The sequence below is a fragment of the Vanellus vanellus genome (assembly GCF_965231255.1).
Source record: "Vanellus vanellus genome assembly, chromosome: 1".
In the NCBI taxonomy this organism is placed as follows: Eukaryota; Metazoa; Chordata; class Aves; order Charadriiformes; family Charadriidae; genus Vanellus; species Vanellus vanellus.
Window position 1 is genome coordinate 50,980,706 of NC_138905.1, and position 19,388 is coordinate 51,000,093.

A 19,388-nucleotide genomic window follows, 5' to 3' on the forward strand; every position below is an offset into this window, starting at 1 on the left:
TTGAACCGTGTTACAGAGAGTACTTTGAGGGACAATACCAGTTACTAACCACTGAAAGCACTGTCTGTTGGAAAATGGAGTTTTAATAGATATTCATCTTACATAAGAGCACAATAAATACACCACATTCTATAGAAATTTCAGATGACACCAGAGTAAGAAGAGGTGAAAGAGGGAGAATACCAATAACCATACCCCTGAACTGCATGACAAAACACTCCCTACTGCAACCACTGCAAGCTGTCATCTGTACACCTCAGGCTGGCCTTGCCGAAAGCTTTTAAGTTTCTTTTTTTTTTTTTTTTTAAACATTTCTTTTTGTGAGAGAGAGGGCTTGGGGAAAGGAAGAGAATAGGGATACAAGAAATCAATCCCAGACAAGATGCATACAGAAAAAACAAGGGTGAGAAGGAAGTTTTTAATCACTTTCCTTCCCCCCAGTAAAGAAGCTTTGCTGGTATTTAAGCAGACCAGTAGCTCAAGCAAGTAGCTTAATAAGGCTTGTAGAGAAAACCAGTGGTAGGAGGCGCTAGCTCCAAGTGGTTAAGCAAACATTAGTCAATACACAAGTTGGCTGTAACAGCAGTTCTACACACTGGTATTTCATATTAATAGAGGGCAGGAATTAAAGAAGTTAGTTAGAAAACTGTGTAGCCTAACATCTGATGACAATCAGCAAAGAGAAGTTACGCAGATACTCACAATAGTGCTGTCATTTACTCTCAACCTCCTACTTGATTATAGTTATTTCCATGAAAATGCATATCAATGCATTACTAAAATTACGCTTACAACGGTTACATCAGAGACTTGTTTCTAAGTCACTCCAAATGCAATTTCGTATTAAACTGGCCAAGTAAGGTCACCTACATAACACAAGCTAATAAAAAAAAGTCAGCCAAAAGAAGCAAAAACAAATCTTGTGAATTCCACCGCTTTACTGTTTAATCTGTCAGACTAGTGAAGACAAATTGTCAATTCTGGTTTTTTTTTTTTTTAAATACGATTGTCACATTAGAGAAATGAAAACACAGCAAAATAAACTGTACAAAGGCAAAGTAGAATAACAAAAAATATTTTACTAAAACATAAGATTTACAGGAGATTTTCCAGACAAGCCATACAAAATGGTCACAAGCTTTTTCTTGGAGGGATTTTTCTACACTTGACAGCAGAATCACAATATTATTAGTGAAGGTGATGGATGTTTAATGTTCCCATTTTTTGTTCAAACAATGAAGCTTGTCCATCTACAGCATCTAAGTTAGACTGGGCTAGAGGGTATATTCTAAAGTATAACTGGTTAGCTGCTTTTACCAATGCAATTAGCATCACCATAAAAAGGGAGGAGGAGCCCACAAAATTAAAACAAAAAGCCCCGCAGCTAACCCTGCCTACCTTCATTCACAGTGCTTATACTTAAACCATGATGGGAAAAATGATTAAAAGCAGAGATGTGCTGCTGCTTTTAAACAATTTCACAACAATCCAGATGATACTTCTAGCCTCTGCTCATGCGGTACAATAGTGAATTAGGACAAGACACAGATTTGCTAATGTGCATTTAATCACCAAAGGACTGAAGATGTCTGGGCTTTTATTCTGTAATGTTTCTAAGACTGTGTCCATTAAATGCAAACAAAAAAGGAAGAGGTCTTGGCAGAACAGGAGAAGTGATGCACACTTGATGTTCAAAGCGTATTTAAATATTATTCATGGCATATAGCCTAGTCCATGCTCTGGCTGTAAAGAAAAAGAAACATATTTAAGAAATTATATCTTTTTTAGGCTTTATTAAAGTAATTTGAAATACTTATTCTTAAATATCACTTTTATACCACTGCTGCAAGTATACAAAATATATCCGTTCTGAGATTTAAGTGCGATTTTGAACTCCTATACTATACAAAAGTTGACAGCTGCTGAAGTGGCCCGACTGCAGCGAATCCAACTGTGAAGAGGCATAACATAATAATTCTTTCAATCCATGACAGCCTGCAACAGAAGCAGGTATGGAAGAGACATGCTTTCTGCAACTAGCTAATCTATTCCCTAAGCTTTACACAGAAAAAGCAGTGGCGCGTACTTTTATTTTATCAAAAATCCAAATTAAACATGCTTGCAATTTAGGAACATGAAAACTCAAGATAAACCAGATCAAGAGTGCTTTTCTTCCCGGAGGCCTCACAGACGTGAAAACAGACCACCGCAGGCACATTCAGGCTACTTGGACTATGACTGTATGCAATAATTGCTTCTGCAAGTTGCAGACATCAAACAAGAGGTCAGGATTTAAATCCCCCAACCAATAAGTAATCAGCTACTTCCTAAAGCTAGAAAAAAAGAGTGTAAGATACATCACCTGTTTCTATGGCTTGGGCTTCATTGGTCTTCCATTGCTCAGCTACATCATTTGCTAGTGGATCATCTGGATTGGGAGCGCTTAACAAAGCCTGGATTGATAGCAGAACTGTACGAATCTGCAAAGCTGGGGACCATTTATCTGAAGAGACATTTATAGCAGTATGAAACACCATAGTCTACAGAAATAGTAAGTTTTCCTCTCCCAGATTAAAGAATAAGCAAGGTATTCTTTCAACAAATGAAATCTCTTTTAAGGGTCAATTTACAAGTTTCTGTACTTAATAAGATCAAAAGATGAAAAATAAAGTAGCACTTACCTTTCAAAATATCTAAACATATTCTTCCCAGCTTGTCTACATTAGGATGATAAATTTTGGTCATGAAACGTACTTTAGGAGCTGCCATTGGATATTCTTCTGGAAGGAATAGTTCAAGTTTAAATGTCCCACCCTCAAAGGGGGAATCCTGTGGGCCTGCAATGACCACGTGAAAATAACGTGCGTTGCTTTCATCTGGCTCTGCTTTTATCCCAGGGACTGGCTCTGCCAGCAAGCGCTGGGTTTCCTAGAAGAAGAAGAAGCAGCAATGTAACAAATACAACCCATTTAAAATAAACACGATCTGTACAAACTATTTTAAAAACAAGTATTCATTATGAGGTATATGCCTACATCCACAGGAACAATGTTAGACAAATACCTTAAAGACAAAGAACACCTGCAGAAAGAAGATGAGGATGTGGGAAACCAGTATGCGTCTCCTTTCGGATACCTCAACTGCTGTAAAAGTGTTTGCTCCCAGAGCACAAGGTAACAGGTAACAATTAAGTTGTCCTTGAATTTCTTAAATTTTGGTTAAACTACTGCCAAGATGTTATTTTTTTTTTTCAATATACTTAAAAGCACTTTAAAGAATACCACAATGAAAATACCAAAAGCGTTTCCCATTCTACCTTAAATAGAAAATCCTCTAAGTGAAAAGCCAATGGGGTTAATCACTCACAGAGAGTGTTCAAGGTTTACTCTAACAAGAGTGGACGGGTTTATGAAGAACACTTCAGATCCAACTTCAAAGATTTAAAGTACTATGCAGCAACACTAAAAGTGTTTTTAAGGATGTTTTACACATTTACACATACATATGCACGAAGAACTTTAGTGTGATCACTTACAGCCTCCATATAACCACATTTAAAGTCACCCTAACAAACAGAAGGAGACAGGCAAGTTGTTCTGCAAGCAGCAAAATTAGGGAAGCCTGGTTTCCTATAGAGATTTGCGTTCTTAGTTGCTCAATTCTTCTTCCCACAGCACCAATCCTACCTCAGGCACCACGTTGTGACCACAGCTAATAGCTGCCCACGTTCTGGCCATCCATCCCGCTAATGCACTGAGCAGACTGACCAACCAAGTCCTGTGCATCTTTCCCTCTCCTCTGCTGCCAACCCTCACAAGTCTCATAAGCACCATTCTTACAAAAAAAGAACACAAGGCTAAAACAGGCAACAGGACATTAGGCAAGGACAAGAAGTCCTGCCGAAGCCTCATTTCCTCAGGTAATTTTAGTCCCATTTCCTGCTTTTCCTCTAGCTTGTTTTTACTCTGTACAGTTAATTTTTTCACTACCTTTCTGTGTTGGCTTTCACAAAGAAAAGTTATCTAGTTTCTACTGAAGAAAAATGGTACCTTGTAGGTGTAATATTAATTTATTATTCTAGTTTTATAGCATAATTATTGTGTGTCTACAATAGCACTAATACAAGCACAAAATAGGTTAAGCCAAGTAGAGGGTAATACATTTTTCAAACATAACTGTTACAATACTGGCATTTTGTAGAAATAAATTCACACAGCATTTAAGTGATAATGGCTGTCTTGATGCAGTTTAATACTTCACTTCAGCAAAAAATAATCAAGTAGGAGATATAAAGAAGTGAAGTCACAGTAATTAATGCTAAAATCCAGTTATTCATCTCAAAATTGTCAAGGTCCCACAAGTCATAATACTGAAGTCATTGCTGTGTACATACACAAACATAAAAAGAAATTTATCTGGTCTAATTCTTTGTTGTGACTACATATTGCCTACTTATCTGCATAGACATTAGCTGCCAACACCACTTAAGTCACCTTACTGGAAGGCCATCCAAGCTTCTTAGAGCTATCTACATTCACTTCTGCGAGTATATTTTAATTTAAATGACACACATAAATTTATAACATACTCAGAATTCATATTCTGCTGGCTATTTACTTGTACAGTAATTCTGTAGAAAAGCAGTTGTAGCAAATGCTTAAAGCTTTAGTTCAGTGGTATGAAAGTCAGCAAGTAAGAAACTACAGATTATCCCTGTAAATGCATAAAACATTCTCCACCTTTCAGCAAGTTTTCAGTATGACTGCTGCCACAGGTAAGTGGGACAATTGGGATTTCCACCTATAAAGGATCATATACGTATTACAGTTTCAGAGTTTTGGCAGAGGGAACAGTGTCTTATGCCAAATGCAAACTAATACAGCGAGCCAATTTGAAATTAAGAAAGAACTTATTGAAAAGACTCAATTTTTAAACTCCTTCACAGCTGCTACCACCTGGACTTTGCCAGATACACACTAGTAGGCAAATTGTGGTTTTGGTTCTTAAGGGCATGCTCAAATTTAACATGCCTTTTTTTTTTTTTAATAAATATTAAGGGTAATACATTATAATAGCTGGGCTGATCTCAGCAGTCCCTAGCCTCCACTCAGTCACTCTGGTCCCCAGACTGCCTGCCTAGTTATGCCAGTATGCTGACTGTAACCATACCGGGCAGCCAATCCTGGCTTAAAATAACCCAGAATCAGCAGTTCTCTGGCAGCAGCATCAGCACTTCTACCTGCCAGCGTAACTGAGGGAGTAACGCCTGGCTGAGAGCTGCACATTCTGCCACTAAAAACATTTGTCAACAAACAATGAGAGAGCCCATGTATGAGAAAAACAATTCTTTTAATTGAGGTACCGCATTACACTGAAGGGGCTATATACCACTGCTAGTATGTCATCATGTTCAGATAGCCCTTTACGCCTCTACATTACATAGATGCAGTTATCTTGCTATAAAACACTACAGAAAAGGGGAGTGCAAAGAAAAGCATTTGTGCTGCATACAGCTACACTACCGCTGAGGCTACTCAGAACCCATACCGGCCCTGTGGAACATTAATATTAGATGAAAAATGCTTTAAGCAAGCATGCCTCGCTTCCTGTATTGTGCGTGGAGCTCCACTGTTATCACCACAATTAAAGCTGTTTTTAAACAGAGATGAGAAGGAATACTTGCAAGAAATCTGCGAGGGAACTGGCTGACACTCGTCTTTCATATCCACCAGGATCTGACGCAGCCATCATGCCGCGAGAGCAAGCATCAGGCTAAACTTGTCCGACACACAGAAAATGATAGGTCGTGACTCCTGTGAACATACATCACTACTGTTTTACACAAGAGCAGAGAAGCATCTTCGGTTCAGAAAAGGCATCTTTTTAAAACAGTGTACCACAGACAAGTTTGGTAGACCACAAAAAACACAAGAAAGATGCCATTTATTAAAAGAACATGAAATGTTTGTACTTAAATACCACCTACTAAATTCTGACAGTAAATAAGGCTTTTGTCCTTCAATTCTGAAGAAATCTATAATATCTTTCCTATCTTTCAGGGGAAACCATGAAAAAGGAACAGAAAGGAAGAAATTAATCAAAGAGTTAGGTTTCAAGGGCTAAGCATATAAAACACTTAAACATACAAGTAGGTCCAGTGCTAATGTGATATCAGGGACCCGACTTCCACATTTTACAGTTAGATGACCAGTTAAAGACATGCTGGTAATAAAATCAACTAGATTTGCCATAAGACTTGGAGAAATAAGTCATATTTGAGATCAACAGTGGTCAGTATACAGAGCAACACTATGCACCAGGTCAGGAAACTAAACTGCCTTTTTTTTTTTTTTTAAAGTGTACATTACAAAAAAAAAAAAAAAAAAGAAAAATAGAAACCACAAAACCAAACCTCTAAGTCACCCACAAGAGAGTCACAAGACTCAATCTACAAACAAGGAAATGTTTAACTATGTGTTGATCTTATTTTGTAATTTTATATTACTTTTCCCAGAGGATGGTTACCCAACAAAAAAAGTCTCTCAAACATGCTAAATGAATAAATAAATCACTTCTAATTAAATTTTTAGCTTCCCACTTTTTTCTCCACTAATCAGGAAGATCAAGCATATGCAATACTTCATCTTCAAGTATCTTTTTAGGCAAAATCCTTCTAAGACTTTTTTAGCTGAGGAAGTCAGTTTTGTGCAATCTGTTACTTCCCCCTTTCTCCCCAAAACTGCCTTTGAACCCTTTATCCAATTTCAGCTTTTCTGTACGTTTTGTAAGCTTGCAGTGGCTAAGACAGAAATCAAGCTCAGTGCTACCAAAGAAAAAGACATTAAGAACTCTGATATTATATGTTGTTTGGCCAGTTTATTCCAACCAAGTATGTACTATTCTTGCCTGGCAAAAAAAAAAAACCTACCAATAAGGATAAAAAGAGATAGGACACCCAAATATTAACATGCTAAAGAGGAAAAGGACAAATTCACAAGAATACCACGTTTTGCAGCTCTGCTGCTCACAATAAATGTCTTTACAATATAGCAGTTTATTTTGTCTTCACGGGAATACAAAGTTCCATCAAATAAGTGTTCCAGAACAGCACTTGATAGTGTTTCTTATTAGCTCTCCTCTAGCACACTGAAGTAAGTTTCACAGAAGAGACTTCAGGACATATTTTGAACTCTAAAGCATTTAATGAAGTATCCCATGCTGCCATAGGCAGTTATTTCTATTTGTCATACTCTGCAGTGGTCTTAGATTGAGCTCTCTTCTCAGTCCTGCTTTTACCAATTCCAAGTTAATGTCATAATTTCCATTGACTGAAAAAAATTAATAAACCCAAAATGAAGATACATGCCAGTCAGTACTTAAAAAAAAAAAAAAAAACCACAACACTGTCATTCACAACTGGTTATGCCACCCACAATTTCATCTTTCTTATTTTTAATTAAGTGGTTAAAAACACAGAAGTGTTGAAAGTGTTTTGACAAGCAAAAGCAAAGCTTTTCTTACTGACACAGGTGGCCTGAAGTAGAGTGACAGATGATACGGATGGGACAGATGGTGTAGCTGACATTCTCCATAGCTATTCTTCTATGAAGACATTAAATTGAAGACTAATTGTACCTGAGGGGGCAGCAAACCCTCAACTTGTTTATAGTAACCTAGAAGGACAAGAAGCCTCAGGAAGAGAGAGCGCTGTGATCTTTAGAAGAGACCAACAGAGCAGGAGGTGGGGGTGAGAGTTTTTCGGGTTGCTGAGACTGAGAGAAACCACACAAACATGAGAGATCAATTTGCAACAGGGTGTGTTTCATTCTTTAAGCTTTTGCTTGATTATCCTGCTTTGAGTAGAAGGAAAAAAACAACAGTTACTGAAAAGCAGACATAACCACCAGGATTCTCCCAGTTCATACACCTCGAACAAGACAGAGCACTTCTGTAAAGTGAACTGAACAACCCAGAAGATGCTTCCATACAGACATGCATGAAAATCAATTGTTAGTGCACGCAGAGATATGAAGCAGCATACAAAGAAGGAATCCATTAGAAATACACTACTATTTTAATCACTTCTAATCTTACAGAATTGTTTATAAAAGCCTCAAATTCGCATGGCCTCAGTCAAAACTACCAAGAAAAGATTTCTGTACACCACATTTTTGGAAAACAACGAGCTACTTCAGAAGTCTTATTTGCTATTGACAGACTAAAGCCTGAACATTTTAAACTGGTAAGTGAGCGACCACTGGGGAAAGGAAGGAAAGAGACCTGTACTGCCTCTCCACTTCAGCCTATTATGCACCTTCACTTTTGCCTGTATAGCGGTCTCTCGACCTCATGGTGAAACATAGCATGTAGCCAATCTGGAACCAAAAAAAAAAAAAAAAAGAAAAAATCATACAAGAAAGAAGTCCCTGATGCAGTTCACCACATGTCCATGAAAACAACTGTGCCAACAAAATGCAGGGTGCAAACACATGCTGCCAGAAGGATGAGAGAACAGACTGCTCTTTTTGGTGAAAGGGCTGGTTTAAAGAGTTGAGACTGCTGCATTAATCACAGCAAGATACTAGCATAAGAGATTACTATTCTGTAACCAACCTAAAAAGGAAATGCAGAGGCTACCTCCTCATTCCAAAGGAAGCAGCTTAACCACCAACAGGGCTAATTTCAGTAACAGATGGTAAACTGCTAAATTAAAGTCTTCACCCATCTATGAAAGTCCTAAAACACCAAAGACTGTATCTTCTTACTTGTTATAAACAGTTATCTAGCAACCTTTTATAGTGTTGAGACTACAGAGAAGCATCCTTATGACTAGCAGCTTTACACTAGTACCTCAAAAAGAGAGACAACATCATTTAAACTTTCAGAGGTCAACATAGCTGTGATAAAATTACTCTGAAACTTCAAAACAGAAAATATTAATAAGGCCTCTTATGCAAAGAGAAAATATTGCAGGTCTTGGAGCTGTTAAATATTTAAAATTGCATAAAGATGTGGTATTGTGCCAAGTCTCAGGGGAATGATTCTTTCCTTGTATTTTCAGCAGCACATTTACTAGCTCAATTCTCTATGCAGTAGTCAAGTAATTTACCTTCAGCATCACCTACTAAGATGGAGGTTACGCCCCTACAATTTTGTCCAGCCAAGGCAAGGTACAAGCCCTCTCTAATCTACTTCAGATAGTGACAAAATTTAGGTAATATCCACCTTTATCTGTAGGTTCAACTAACCCTAGGTGGTTTTATTCTGAACAGACCAGGAAAGACAGATGATGGATGTGTATCTTTGTCTTAAAAAGACTTAATCCGCAACAGGAATTACAGCTCAACATATTGCTGCCCCCTGGTCAGAAATCACCATCCTGCAAATCTACCAAGAAAGTAAAGCCTGTCAGCATTCCCAATTCAACTCAGGAAGAGTGAGCTGGGCTCTCTTAACTAGATCTTTAACCCAAAAAATGTTGACTGACAGCATACAAACTCTGCTGCCATCTAGCAGAGGACAGTAACTTCCAACAGAAATCAATGAACAGTTGGCATTGGCTGTGGGTGAAAACATCTTCCACCAGTACAAATGAATGAAATCTGCACATCCCTCCATACATTGCTTCCATAGGTGCTACAAGCAAGGGTGGCCAAACAGCTGGCTACAAAACAAACTTCTTTGGTAGCCCTGACAATTTATAAAAGAAACATTAGGATGCAACACAGCAGAAATAGTCCCAAGATGGCCTACAAGAAAGTTATTGGTAAAATGAAAGAGGCACTCAGATTGAAAGAAATACAAATCAGCTTGCCTCACTTCTTTGGGACACAAAACTTATATTGGATATGTCCTAATTTAACTGCATAACCACCTACGCATATGTACAGGTTGTAGGTGTCAAGGTGCTGGCAGCAGGGGGGCTCCAAGGATGACCTCTGTAGGAAAAGACCAGAGGCTGCCCATGCCAGAAACAGCCAGTTCCAACAGACCTGCAGCAGGGCACAGCTGAGACCATCAGCCAAGCTGATGGCACATCTGGGAAAATGTATTTAAGAAAAGACAGAAAACATCACACAGAATACTGAGAGGGGGAAAAAAAAAAAAAAAAAAAACCACCACACAAAACACCAACCACACAAGCATGAGCAAAACTAGTATGAACATCAAGGTCAGAGAAGGAGGGTGAGGAGGTGCTCCAGGCGCTGGAGCAGAGATTCCCTGTAGCCTATGGAGGACCACAGTGGATCAGACATCCACACTGCAGCCCATGGAGAGGACCATGCTGGAGCAGGGAAAAAGCATGAAGAGGAGGGAACAGCAGAGAGGAGCCCCCATTCCTCATCCCCCTCCACCCATCAGGGACAGGAGAGGTAAAGGGGGGCAAAGGTGTTGATTTAATTCCGTCTTTGTTTCTCACCATCCAATTCTATTTTACTTGGCAATAAATGAATTCATTTTCCCCAAGTCGAGTCTGTTTTGCTTGTGATGGTCATTAGTAAGTGATCTCCCTGTCTTTGTCTTGACCCGTGAGCTTTTCCATCTTATCTTCTCCCCCTGCCCAGGTGAGGTGGGAAGAATAAGAAAGTGGTTGGGTGGGCAGCTGGCCAAGGTCAACCCACAACAGCATAAATCACAAGGTAACTTTTAACCTTAAATGTGTTTGAACTGTTGTATCCAGAAGCACTTTTAGAGAGAATGTGGTAGACAGTTTCAGACTCTGCAGATGATATTGCAAATTAGTTTTTCAAAAAGAGATGACAGACTTAAAATGAAAGCCACTAGCTCCATTTTCTATATAGTTGAAATGATAGCACTTATCATTTGGAGGGTACCACACATACCAATTTATGTGAGAGAAGATGTGATGAGGAAAAAGAGATATCTTTCAGTTTCACTGATTGCTCATCAGTCTCTTCAATATTTGCTTCCTAGGGGAGATCAGACATTTGCTGCCAAGTCCTCTAGGAAGATTTCTAAAGCAGATGAGATGTCACTATCAATAGCAAAAAGCAAATAGATTGTTTTTAAAAAATGTTACACCTAAGTTCCACTGTCAATGACTAAAAATTAGGGCAAATCCTTTATATCATTCTTCATTGGCTTCAGCTGTTGAGTTTACAATCGAGTCAAATTGCTTTTCTCCCTACCATTTCAGCCTAGTTCTCAGTTCTTCTTAACCAGCTTCACTCACATCTGTAACTACCTCTACCTTTTCCTTTCCTCACAAAACGCAAAGGTTTGCCTGAGTGGGAAGCCCCAACTTCTCAGCAACAGTGCTAATTTGTACAGTCACCATTCCATGCACCCCTTTCATCAGCCCAAGTGTTTACAAAGTCAAACAACAAATGAGATCACAGAACTGATTTGGCTTAAGAAATAACCTCTGCCGCAAAGCTCTGAGCCAAATCAGTCCCTCAGTCCAAGTTTATAGCAGCAGCACAAAAACTTTTGCGCCAGCACATCCCAGGCTAAATCTGTTTATACAGTGAGGCTGCTCAACATGAACCACAGGCTAATCACCTTCAGAACTTCTGGTTAATCTAACTTAACTAGTGGCAATTTTTCCACCTTGTGCTGGCTCTCTGCAAGCACCACAGCAGTACAACACCAACTTCAGCATTTCAATTCAGACTACATACAGCATACATTTGTTCCATATTTCTATTCTGATTGCAAGAAACACTTGCCAGCAACCAGCTACATTCTCTTCCAACTACATCTAATAGTTTGGATTAATTTTGGGATATGAAATAGAAACTAATAGTTTTAGTTGCACAGGGCGAAACTTAAAGCAGCATATTGGCACACAGACAAGTTATAATTACTTGCCAAATGGCAATTCTTTCCCATTCTGTCAGAGTGGGATAAGGGGGAAGATCCTACTGATCTCCTACACCAAGAACTGATAAGTTGCACACAAGAAGGTAAACCGCATGCATGTTTTCGCTTTGATTTTTGAGGGGGAGGCAGCAGGAGAAAGCGAAATATATCAGTCAAAACTGTCTTCTACATATAGGGATAAAGCTGCCTCAAAAAAACCACAAAGACTTAATTCAAAAACTTCTTATAACAGTACATTACATTCTGGCACAAATTCTTCTAGGGTCTATCAATTCATTAGTTACAATTATGTAAAGAACTGGCTATAACCAGCATTACTGAAAATAAATTGGTTACCTAAGCAGATGTCATATTGCCAGAGAGATTTCAGAATGTTTTCATTAGAATTACATGACTGTAAAACAACCATACTGGAGAAAGTCTTCTGAAAATAATGTCTGCCTTTTAGGGAAAAAAAGAATTAGCAATAAAGCCCATTAAACTGTAAAGCAAAGGTCAAACATCATAAATAGAAGGCTGCACTTGTGGCTTCCAGTAGCTGGCCTCCACACAAATTCTTCTCTTCCTTGCCATATAATCCCCGAGTGTCAGCATCCCACATGCCTCTGCTTCCTGGACTCATTACTGAGCTAACATCTCTGTACACTAATGCTTCCACCACCCTGCCAGTTCCTAGACCCCATCACCAGCCCCGACTGTATCAAACCCCACAACCACCCTCAGAAAAAACAAGAAAACATTCTGAGTGTCAACATGTCAAATGTATCTGCTGTAAAAAAGAAAGACTAAAACAGTGGTACAGTAGATTTAGAAACCACTAGCTAGTACTCAATCTATGGAGAATTGTCCAGCAATTTGAAACTACAGCTCTGCTAAGCAAGCACAGTGAATTCTGGATCACACACAATCTTCTGTCACACACTTCTGGTTCTCCAGTTCCCATCACCACACAAACCAATTTTAACCACTGCAAAGTCACACACAGCAAGATGAAGGCAAATATACTCCAGGTAACAGCACCTTCCTCCCCCCCAAAAAAAACCAAACAAAAAAAAACCCACCACACAAACAAATCTAACAAACCACAAAAACCCCACAACAGAATCTACCCACTCTTGGAAGACAACCTTGTTGCCAAAAACAGCTACACGAAGTGGGGAATTTTTAAGGTCAGCATCGCTCTCCCCTGAGAATGACCTTGCTCTCAAATTTTCCACAGCAGATTACAGGATTTTGGAACTGCGAAGCTGAGATCCTATGCAAATTCCTAGAGGATTATCTACATACTAGCACAGATCAAGCTTTTCATGGTGCATCTCCAGCTATAGTAAAGTGAGGCATAACTAAATTCACTAAGCTAATAGCGTAAACTGCAGTTATACTGATGGAGCACATTTGCATTAGACCCTCACATTTATATATAGAGTTAGCTATCAAAGTGTGGTTAAAGCAAACAATAATTCATACAGAGCTTTTGTCCAAATGCCATCTATGGCAAAACGTGCCCCTTGCTTCTCACTATTAACCCACCAGTCACAAGTAACCATGAAAATGTGTTTTTGTTTTATACTAAAGTATTTGTTTTGTTTGCACCAAACAAATTTCGATGACAGACTGAAAGCTAGTAAATATAACAGACAAGTCCAGTATAAAGCAGCTGCATGCAAAGCAATAGAAAACCATTAGCACCAGTACTTAGAAAATTTGGTGTACTATAGATTTGTACCTCAAAGTTGCTCAAGTATTATACAAGAAGGTGGTCCAAACAAGATTTTTGCCTCTAGTTGGATTATTTGCTGTTTTTTCCTCATTTTTTATTCTCTAGTGTCTACTGAAAGCTTCTTTAAGGAAAAGGCTGTGGAAAGTTATCAGTGTCCTCTTTAAGACCGTTAATTAAGACTCCATGTTCTCCTTTTAAAATTGGTATCTTGGTCTAACTTGGAAGTTTTCTTATCATCTGGGCCTGAGTCTCCTTCTCAGCCTCCCTCCCACACCTCCACAAAAGATTTGTCCTGCCAAACTTCAGGCTTCCAATATCTGCCTATACACCCCTCCCACTACCACAGCCAGCCTATGCTATACTAGTCACCTGGCAAGAAGACTCAAAGAGAGTCACAAAGTAGCATATGTATTATCTTCCTATCTTCCTACATTTGTTGGGAAGGCAGAGGGAAGGTGGTTTTAAGAAGAATAGTACCAAAAAAGCCCTCTGAAAATTCCCAGAGTTTTGACCCTTCTATCAAATTTGAAGGTATCCACAAGATTCAAAAAAGCATACAAGGAGCAAAAAAACACTAAAAATACCAAATATACAGCTTCTCTGACAGACATCAAGGAGCACTGCCCCGAAGTAATGTTTTCTACGCCTAACCACCATCCAAACAAATGCAAGATACCACAAAAAGGTATTAAGTTTACCTCCAGACTTTATTTAATTTCTTAAATAAAATTTATTCATTAAAAATGGCTGGAAATGTCAGAGAAATCAAAAAGTAATGGTGATTCAAATTTTCACGTGCAGACAGATGTCCATGCCCCAGAAGCCCACAGCTTCCAAGACAAAGTGAGAAACTTCAAGTTGGCTGCCATTAATACTATTTAAGAACTTCTAGAAAGTTTCAGAAGTTGCAGAGTAAATACTTGATTTATATTTTTAAAAAAAACATGAAGCTGATTATAGTGACCTCTAATATAGAATGCTGTAGGTTCCTATCACCATATACACCATGAGAATCTCCATAAAACCTCCCAGAAATATTACAATTTGAGGTAGCATTTTATAACTCAGCAGTCCAAATGTTACCCAGATTCTCAAAACATACTGCAAGCAGGAGTTCACTGGCAGCAATGTGGAAACAGCTTCTCACAGCAAATGGCAAGGAAGGAGTATCTCAGACAACACCATGCTACCGTGCAGGGGAGGAAATCAAAGCCTCATTAACTGCTTCAGATGGTTTACTTCATGGTAGGAGCAGCTGCAGCAATTGTAACAGAAGCACTACTAACAACTAGCTACACAGTTAACGCATAGACCTGGACATCAAATTATGAATTATGAGATCACTGCAGCAGTGAAAACAGCAGAAAAAACATTTTAAAAGATGACAGGAGGCAGCACTGCCCATCCCATTCAGATATACCAACTGCACTTGACACAGCAATGAGGTGGTTTGAATGTCAGCCAAAAAAAAAAAAAAAAAAAAAAAAAAAAAATCAGATGCAATTCAACTCCTTACTTGACTGGAGCTACGTGACTTTGCAACACTGGAGCAAACTCGTGTAATAAGTGCTTGAAAGTAAAAATCGCTACACTTGTTTATTGTGTATACTGCAAAGGCTCACTTTTTAATACTGCAGTAGGAAAAAAACTTACAGCATCAAAAAGACACATCTATGTAAACGTGTCATGCTACATTTTTATTTTATCTTACATTAATATAATTTTTGTCAAGGTGATTCTCCAAGGACCCTTGGCTTTGGACTACTGAAGTAAATAAAAATACCTCTTCTCTACTCACAAGATAGAAGGCTTTCCAATTCAGATTATATCTTTACATATTCAAAACTATATTATCATTTTCTACTCATCATTTGTGATGTGCTAAGACTAAGTCATAACTCTGAAGCAAGTAATCTCTTGAGCTTACATGCCATTCTTCCAAGTTGTTTAAAGTTTGTGTTTCTAAGTAATCAGAGGACAGCAAACCAGGAGTCATTCTGTATCTTCTGTAACAACTACTTTGCAACATCTATACTGTCACCTTTTAATTGAATTTGGGGAAAGTATTGGAAATACAGATAGAGAGAAGGAAAGCTACTGCTGTCCTACTGGGCTAGATGACAGCCTGCACATAGCAAAGAAGCAGGCTGAGGAGTACAGGGCCGCTAGTCAACCTGAGAGCCAGGCCATCTGCCAGCAGTCGGTCAAGACAAGAAACGCCAACTGCATTTCAAGCAGTTAGCTAGATTCTGTACTTCATTATGGTCCAAATATGCACTCCTATCCCCAATCAGCCATCAACAGTCTTTCTTGGACAACACCACAAAGGGTACATGTGGATCAAAGGGAGAAAGTATTTTCCTAACAGCAAACTAAGCCATTTATTTACTATCAAATTTACTACTGTGCATAAAGAAAATCGGATCTTCTTGTTATTGGAGTTATTTCACCTTTCTATAGCTCTTTCTTTTTCTGTATCTCTCTTTCTTGATCTTTCAAATTCTCATTAGCAGCAGCATTCACTTACTCCCCTCCATCTAAGACAACCAGCAATAGGAAATTTAACATCAAGATTGGCAAGATAGAAGAGGTCAAAATAATTCTCACTCGAGACTCCTGAAGACTCAAGCAGCCATATCTCTAGGTCTGCATCTCTGCAGCTGCGATATTTCAAAATATGACTTTGCATGTTTTTGAGGCTATAGTAACTAGTCAGATTCAAGTCCTGGCCTGTACGTACATCTGACAACCTAACACATGCACAGCACAGGAGCTAAAGAACTGGTCATCTAACATAAGCAATCCAAGGTTTAAAAGCTCTAACCGGCTGCAGACAACTTATAATGCAGATGTGGAAACACACAACCCATTGTACACACCACCCTATAATACATAATAATCCCCAAAACTTGAAGGGGGAACCTCCAGAGGAAATCTGGAGTTTCCAGATCTCTCTTCTGCTGCCCTCCACCTCCCCTGTCAAGGAGGATATGAAACGTTCCCATGCCATCACACATTTTAAGTGAGTTGTGTGAATTGCTCCAGGTTTTTTCTAGAAAAGCATCAAAAAAAAAAAAAAAAAAAAAAGAACAAAAGTGCCAAGAAGGACACTTATGCACCAGCTCTTACAAGCGGGTGCACTTCTCGGTTGTATTCAGGTGAATTGTCAAGAGCTATTAAAAATATTTAGCATGGACACAGGACTCACGACTGAGCTCCTACCACATCTCTATGATGACTGTCAATTCCACTGCATTATGAATCAGTGTTCCCTCTCACACCTGAAATATATTCAGCTTTGTATGCTGTGCACTAAGGCAGCTGGATGAGCATCAAACTCATTCTGTAAGATTTGTCTTCGTTACTTTGCTTAAAATTCTGAGCATTAATCATAGCTTAGCCTGTTTCACAGTAGATAAACGCTACTTCTGCCTTATTTTTACCTCATCTCCTCTACCACCTATTAGAAACTTGACGTTTTAGAGAAAATCCAGTTTTATTTTTTCAACCACTATTTAACATGTTCTACGCTTAGGTGTTTTACAATGGTTGCCAACACTGCGTGCTCAACCAAGAGAACTTCACAGCATTATAAATTATTTGTGACATGCGTTCACTTCAGCAAGTAATAAGGGTGCTCTTATTTCCTATGAGGGCTAGTAAACCTTACTAGAATCACTTAGTAATACTTGTAAAGTGAGTGATCACCAATTTGAGAGCTTCAATTCACCTCACTGCAAACCGAGTAGGAGATAGCTAGTGTAGATGTCTGTACTGGGCTGCTACAGGACCAAGCTATCAAAAAAGACTCACGGGTATTGACACGCAGCTACGTGTATCTTTGTTGAGTGAGTCCAAATCATTCACAGTCTTAAGCTGAAATTGCACTCTGACGGTCAGTTGAAAGCACCCCAAGGTTAAGAGCCCTTACAAAGCTTGGTAAATGGAAGTTAAAGCAAGACACTAAACCGCCAGCACATACACGCTAATACTGACAGCTCGGAGCGCACATAGCAGCAACCAGGCTGGCCTAGCCCGTACTAGTATGGATGTTCCCAACGTACAGCTCAAGCCCCGGTTTAACTACTCGCTGTATTTTGCCTCCCTGAGCACAAGAAGAGGAACCCGAGCACCGCGCCGCCGCCGCGCTCCCCCGGCCCAAACACAGCGAGAGCTGCACTGGGGAGCCGGGGCCAGGCCTGCCCACCTGCGGGCCGCCCCAGCGAGGAGCCGCATCGCCGGCAGAAAGGGGTAGGGGGTGCGCCCGGTGCCTTTCAAGCTGCGGACCCCGGAAAGGGCGCGCAGGCACCCGACAGACGGTAGCACCGGAAGCCGTGAGGCGCCGCCGCCCGGGCGGTCACCGTGATGGGCGCGGGCCCGCTCCCGCCCGCCGCCCCCGGCCCGCCAGGAGGGCCCAGCCGCTGCCGACCGACCGCGCACGCCGCCGCCAGGCCCGGGAACCCCCACGAGCGGCGGCGGGGAGCGGGGAGGTGAGGGAAAAGGCCCGGCACAGTCCCCCGTTCCCGCTGGTCCCGCGGCGGCCAGGCCCGGCGGCGGGTCGCCCCCCGCACGGAGGGGGAAGGGGGAGGCCTGGGAACGGCCCTGCCCCCGCGCGGCCCTACTCCCGGGCACCGGAAGCGGCGCCCGGCCCGGCCCTACCCGCCGGGAGGGACCCGGCCCGGCCGCCCCTCGAGCTCCCCCGGGGGCCGCAGGGCGAAGAGGGCGGGGGTACCTTGATGATCCTGCGGGGCAGCCCGGCCATCTTGTCTCGTCGGGTTGCAGGCTCGCGGGCTCGCCTCCGCTCGGGGCTCGCGCACAGCCGGAAGTAGTCCGCGCCGCGCTTCCGGTGGCACCGCCCTCAGCGCGGGACGCCGGGCAATGTAGGCCGCTCGCCGACAGCCACCGCCCCCGCAGTCGGGCGCCCCGGGAGCGAGGCGCCCCTCCCCCTTCCCCCCCTCCCGGCTGAAAGGGTATCCCAGGGATTACGCTGCCAGTGGGGACGAGCGCGGCGGAGGGGGCGCTGTGGTGGGCAGCCGGGAGGGGGGTGGTCCGTGAGGCGGCGGGAGGGCCAGGGCGTGCCGCCGCCCGCACCGCCCTCTGCCTGAGGCCGCGCCGCCCCGGCCGCGGGTGGCGGGACGAGCCCGCCGCTTCTCGTAGGCCGGCGGGCTGCCCCAAGCTAAAATCACGGAATCACGTAATTTTCAGCGTTGGAAGGGACCTCTAGACATCATCTAGTCCAACTCCCCTGCTAAAGCAGGATTGCCCAGAGCACATTACTCAGGACTGCATCCAGGCGGGTCTTGAAAATCTCCAGAGAAGGGGACTCCACAACCTCCCTGGGCAGCCTCTGCCAGTGCTCTGTCACCTGAACCGTAAAGAAGTTTTTCCGTGTATTTGAACGGAACTTCCTATGTTCCAACTTGTGCCCATTGCCCCTCGTCCTGTCACTGGGAACCGGTGAAAAGAGTCTGGCTCCATCCTCCTTCAACCCACTCTTTAGATACTTGTACACCATAATAAGGTCTAAATAATAATAATGGGTAATAAATGGGGCAGGGCAGCCAGCCTGCCAGCCTGGGAGGAGCGTTCGCTGTTTCTCCACGGCCTGTGGGAGAAGCAGGCAACGCCCAGGGGCAGCGGCCTCCTCAGCCACCCCAGTAGGAGCCGGCAGAGCCCAACTGCCCAGAGCTGCTGATGGTCCCTCTGATTGACACCCCCCTCCGTGGTGCGCACCAGCGATCTCCAACGGCAGGAGAAACCTGTTTGCAATAAGCTTGTGGGGTCATCTGACAGAATTAAGATTTCATCAGCGTGTCCTGTGCAC

At 41.6% G+C, this 19,388-nt stretch overlaps 1 protein-coding gene across 1 annotated transcript; it reads right to left on the bottom strand.

The window, feature by feature from the left end:
- Positions 1-1,056: 1,056 nt before the first annotated feature.
- On the bottom strand, positions 1,057-18,387 carry UBE2N (ubiquitin conjugating enzyme E2 N). Its single transcript, XM_082498588.1, has 4 exons — positions 18,297-18,387; positions 2,682-2,928; positions 2,363-2,503; positions 1,057-1,743 (listed from the first exon to the last, which is right to left on the bottom strand). Exons 1-4 carry the CDS (start codon positions 18,324-18,326, stop codon positions 1,703-1,705), a joined length of 459 nt encoding a protein of 152 aa, XP_082354714.1. The 5' UTR covers positions 18,327-18,387; the 3' UTR covers positions 1,057-1,702.
- Between the last annotated feature and the right edge of the window lie 1,001 nt (positions 18,388-19,388).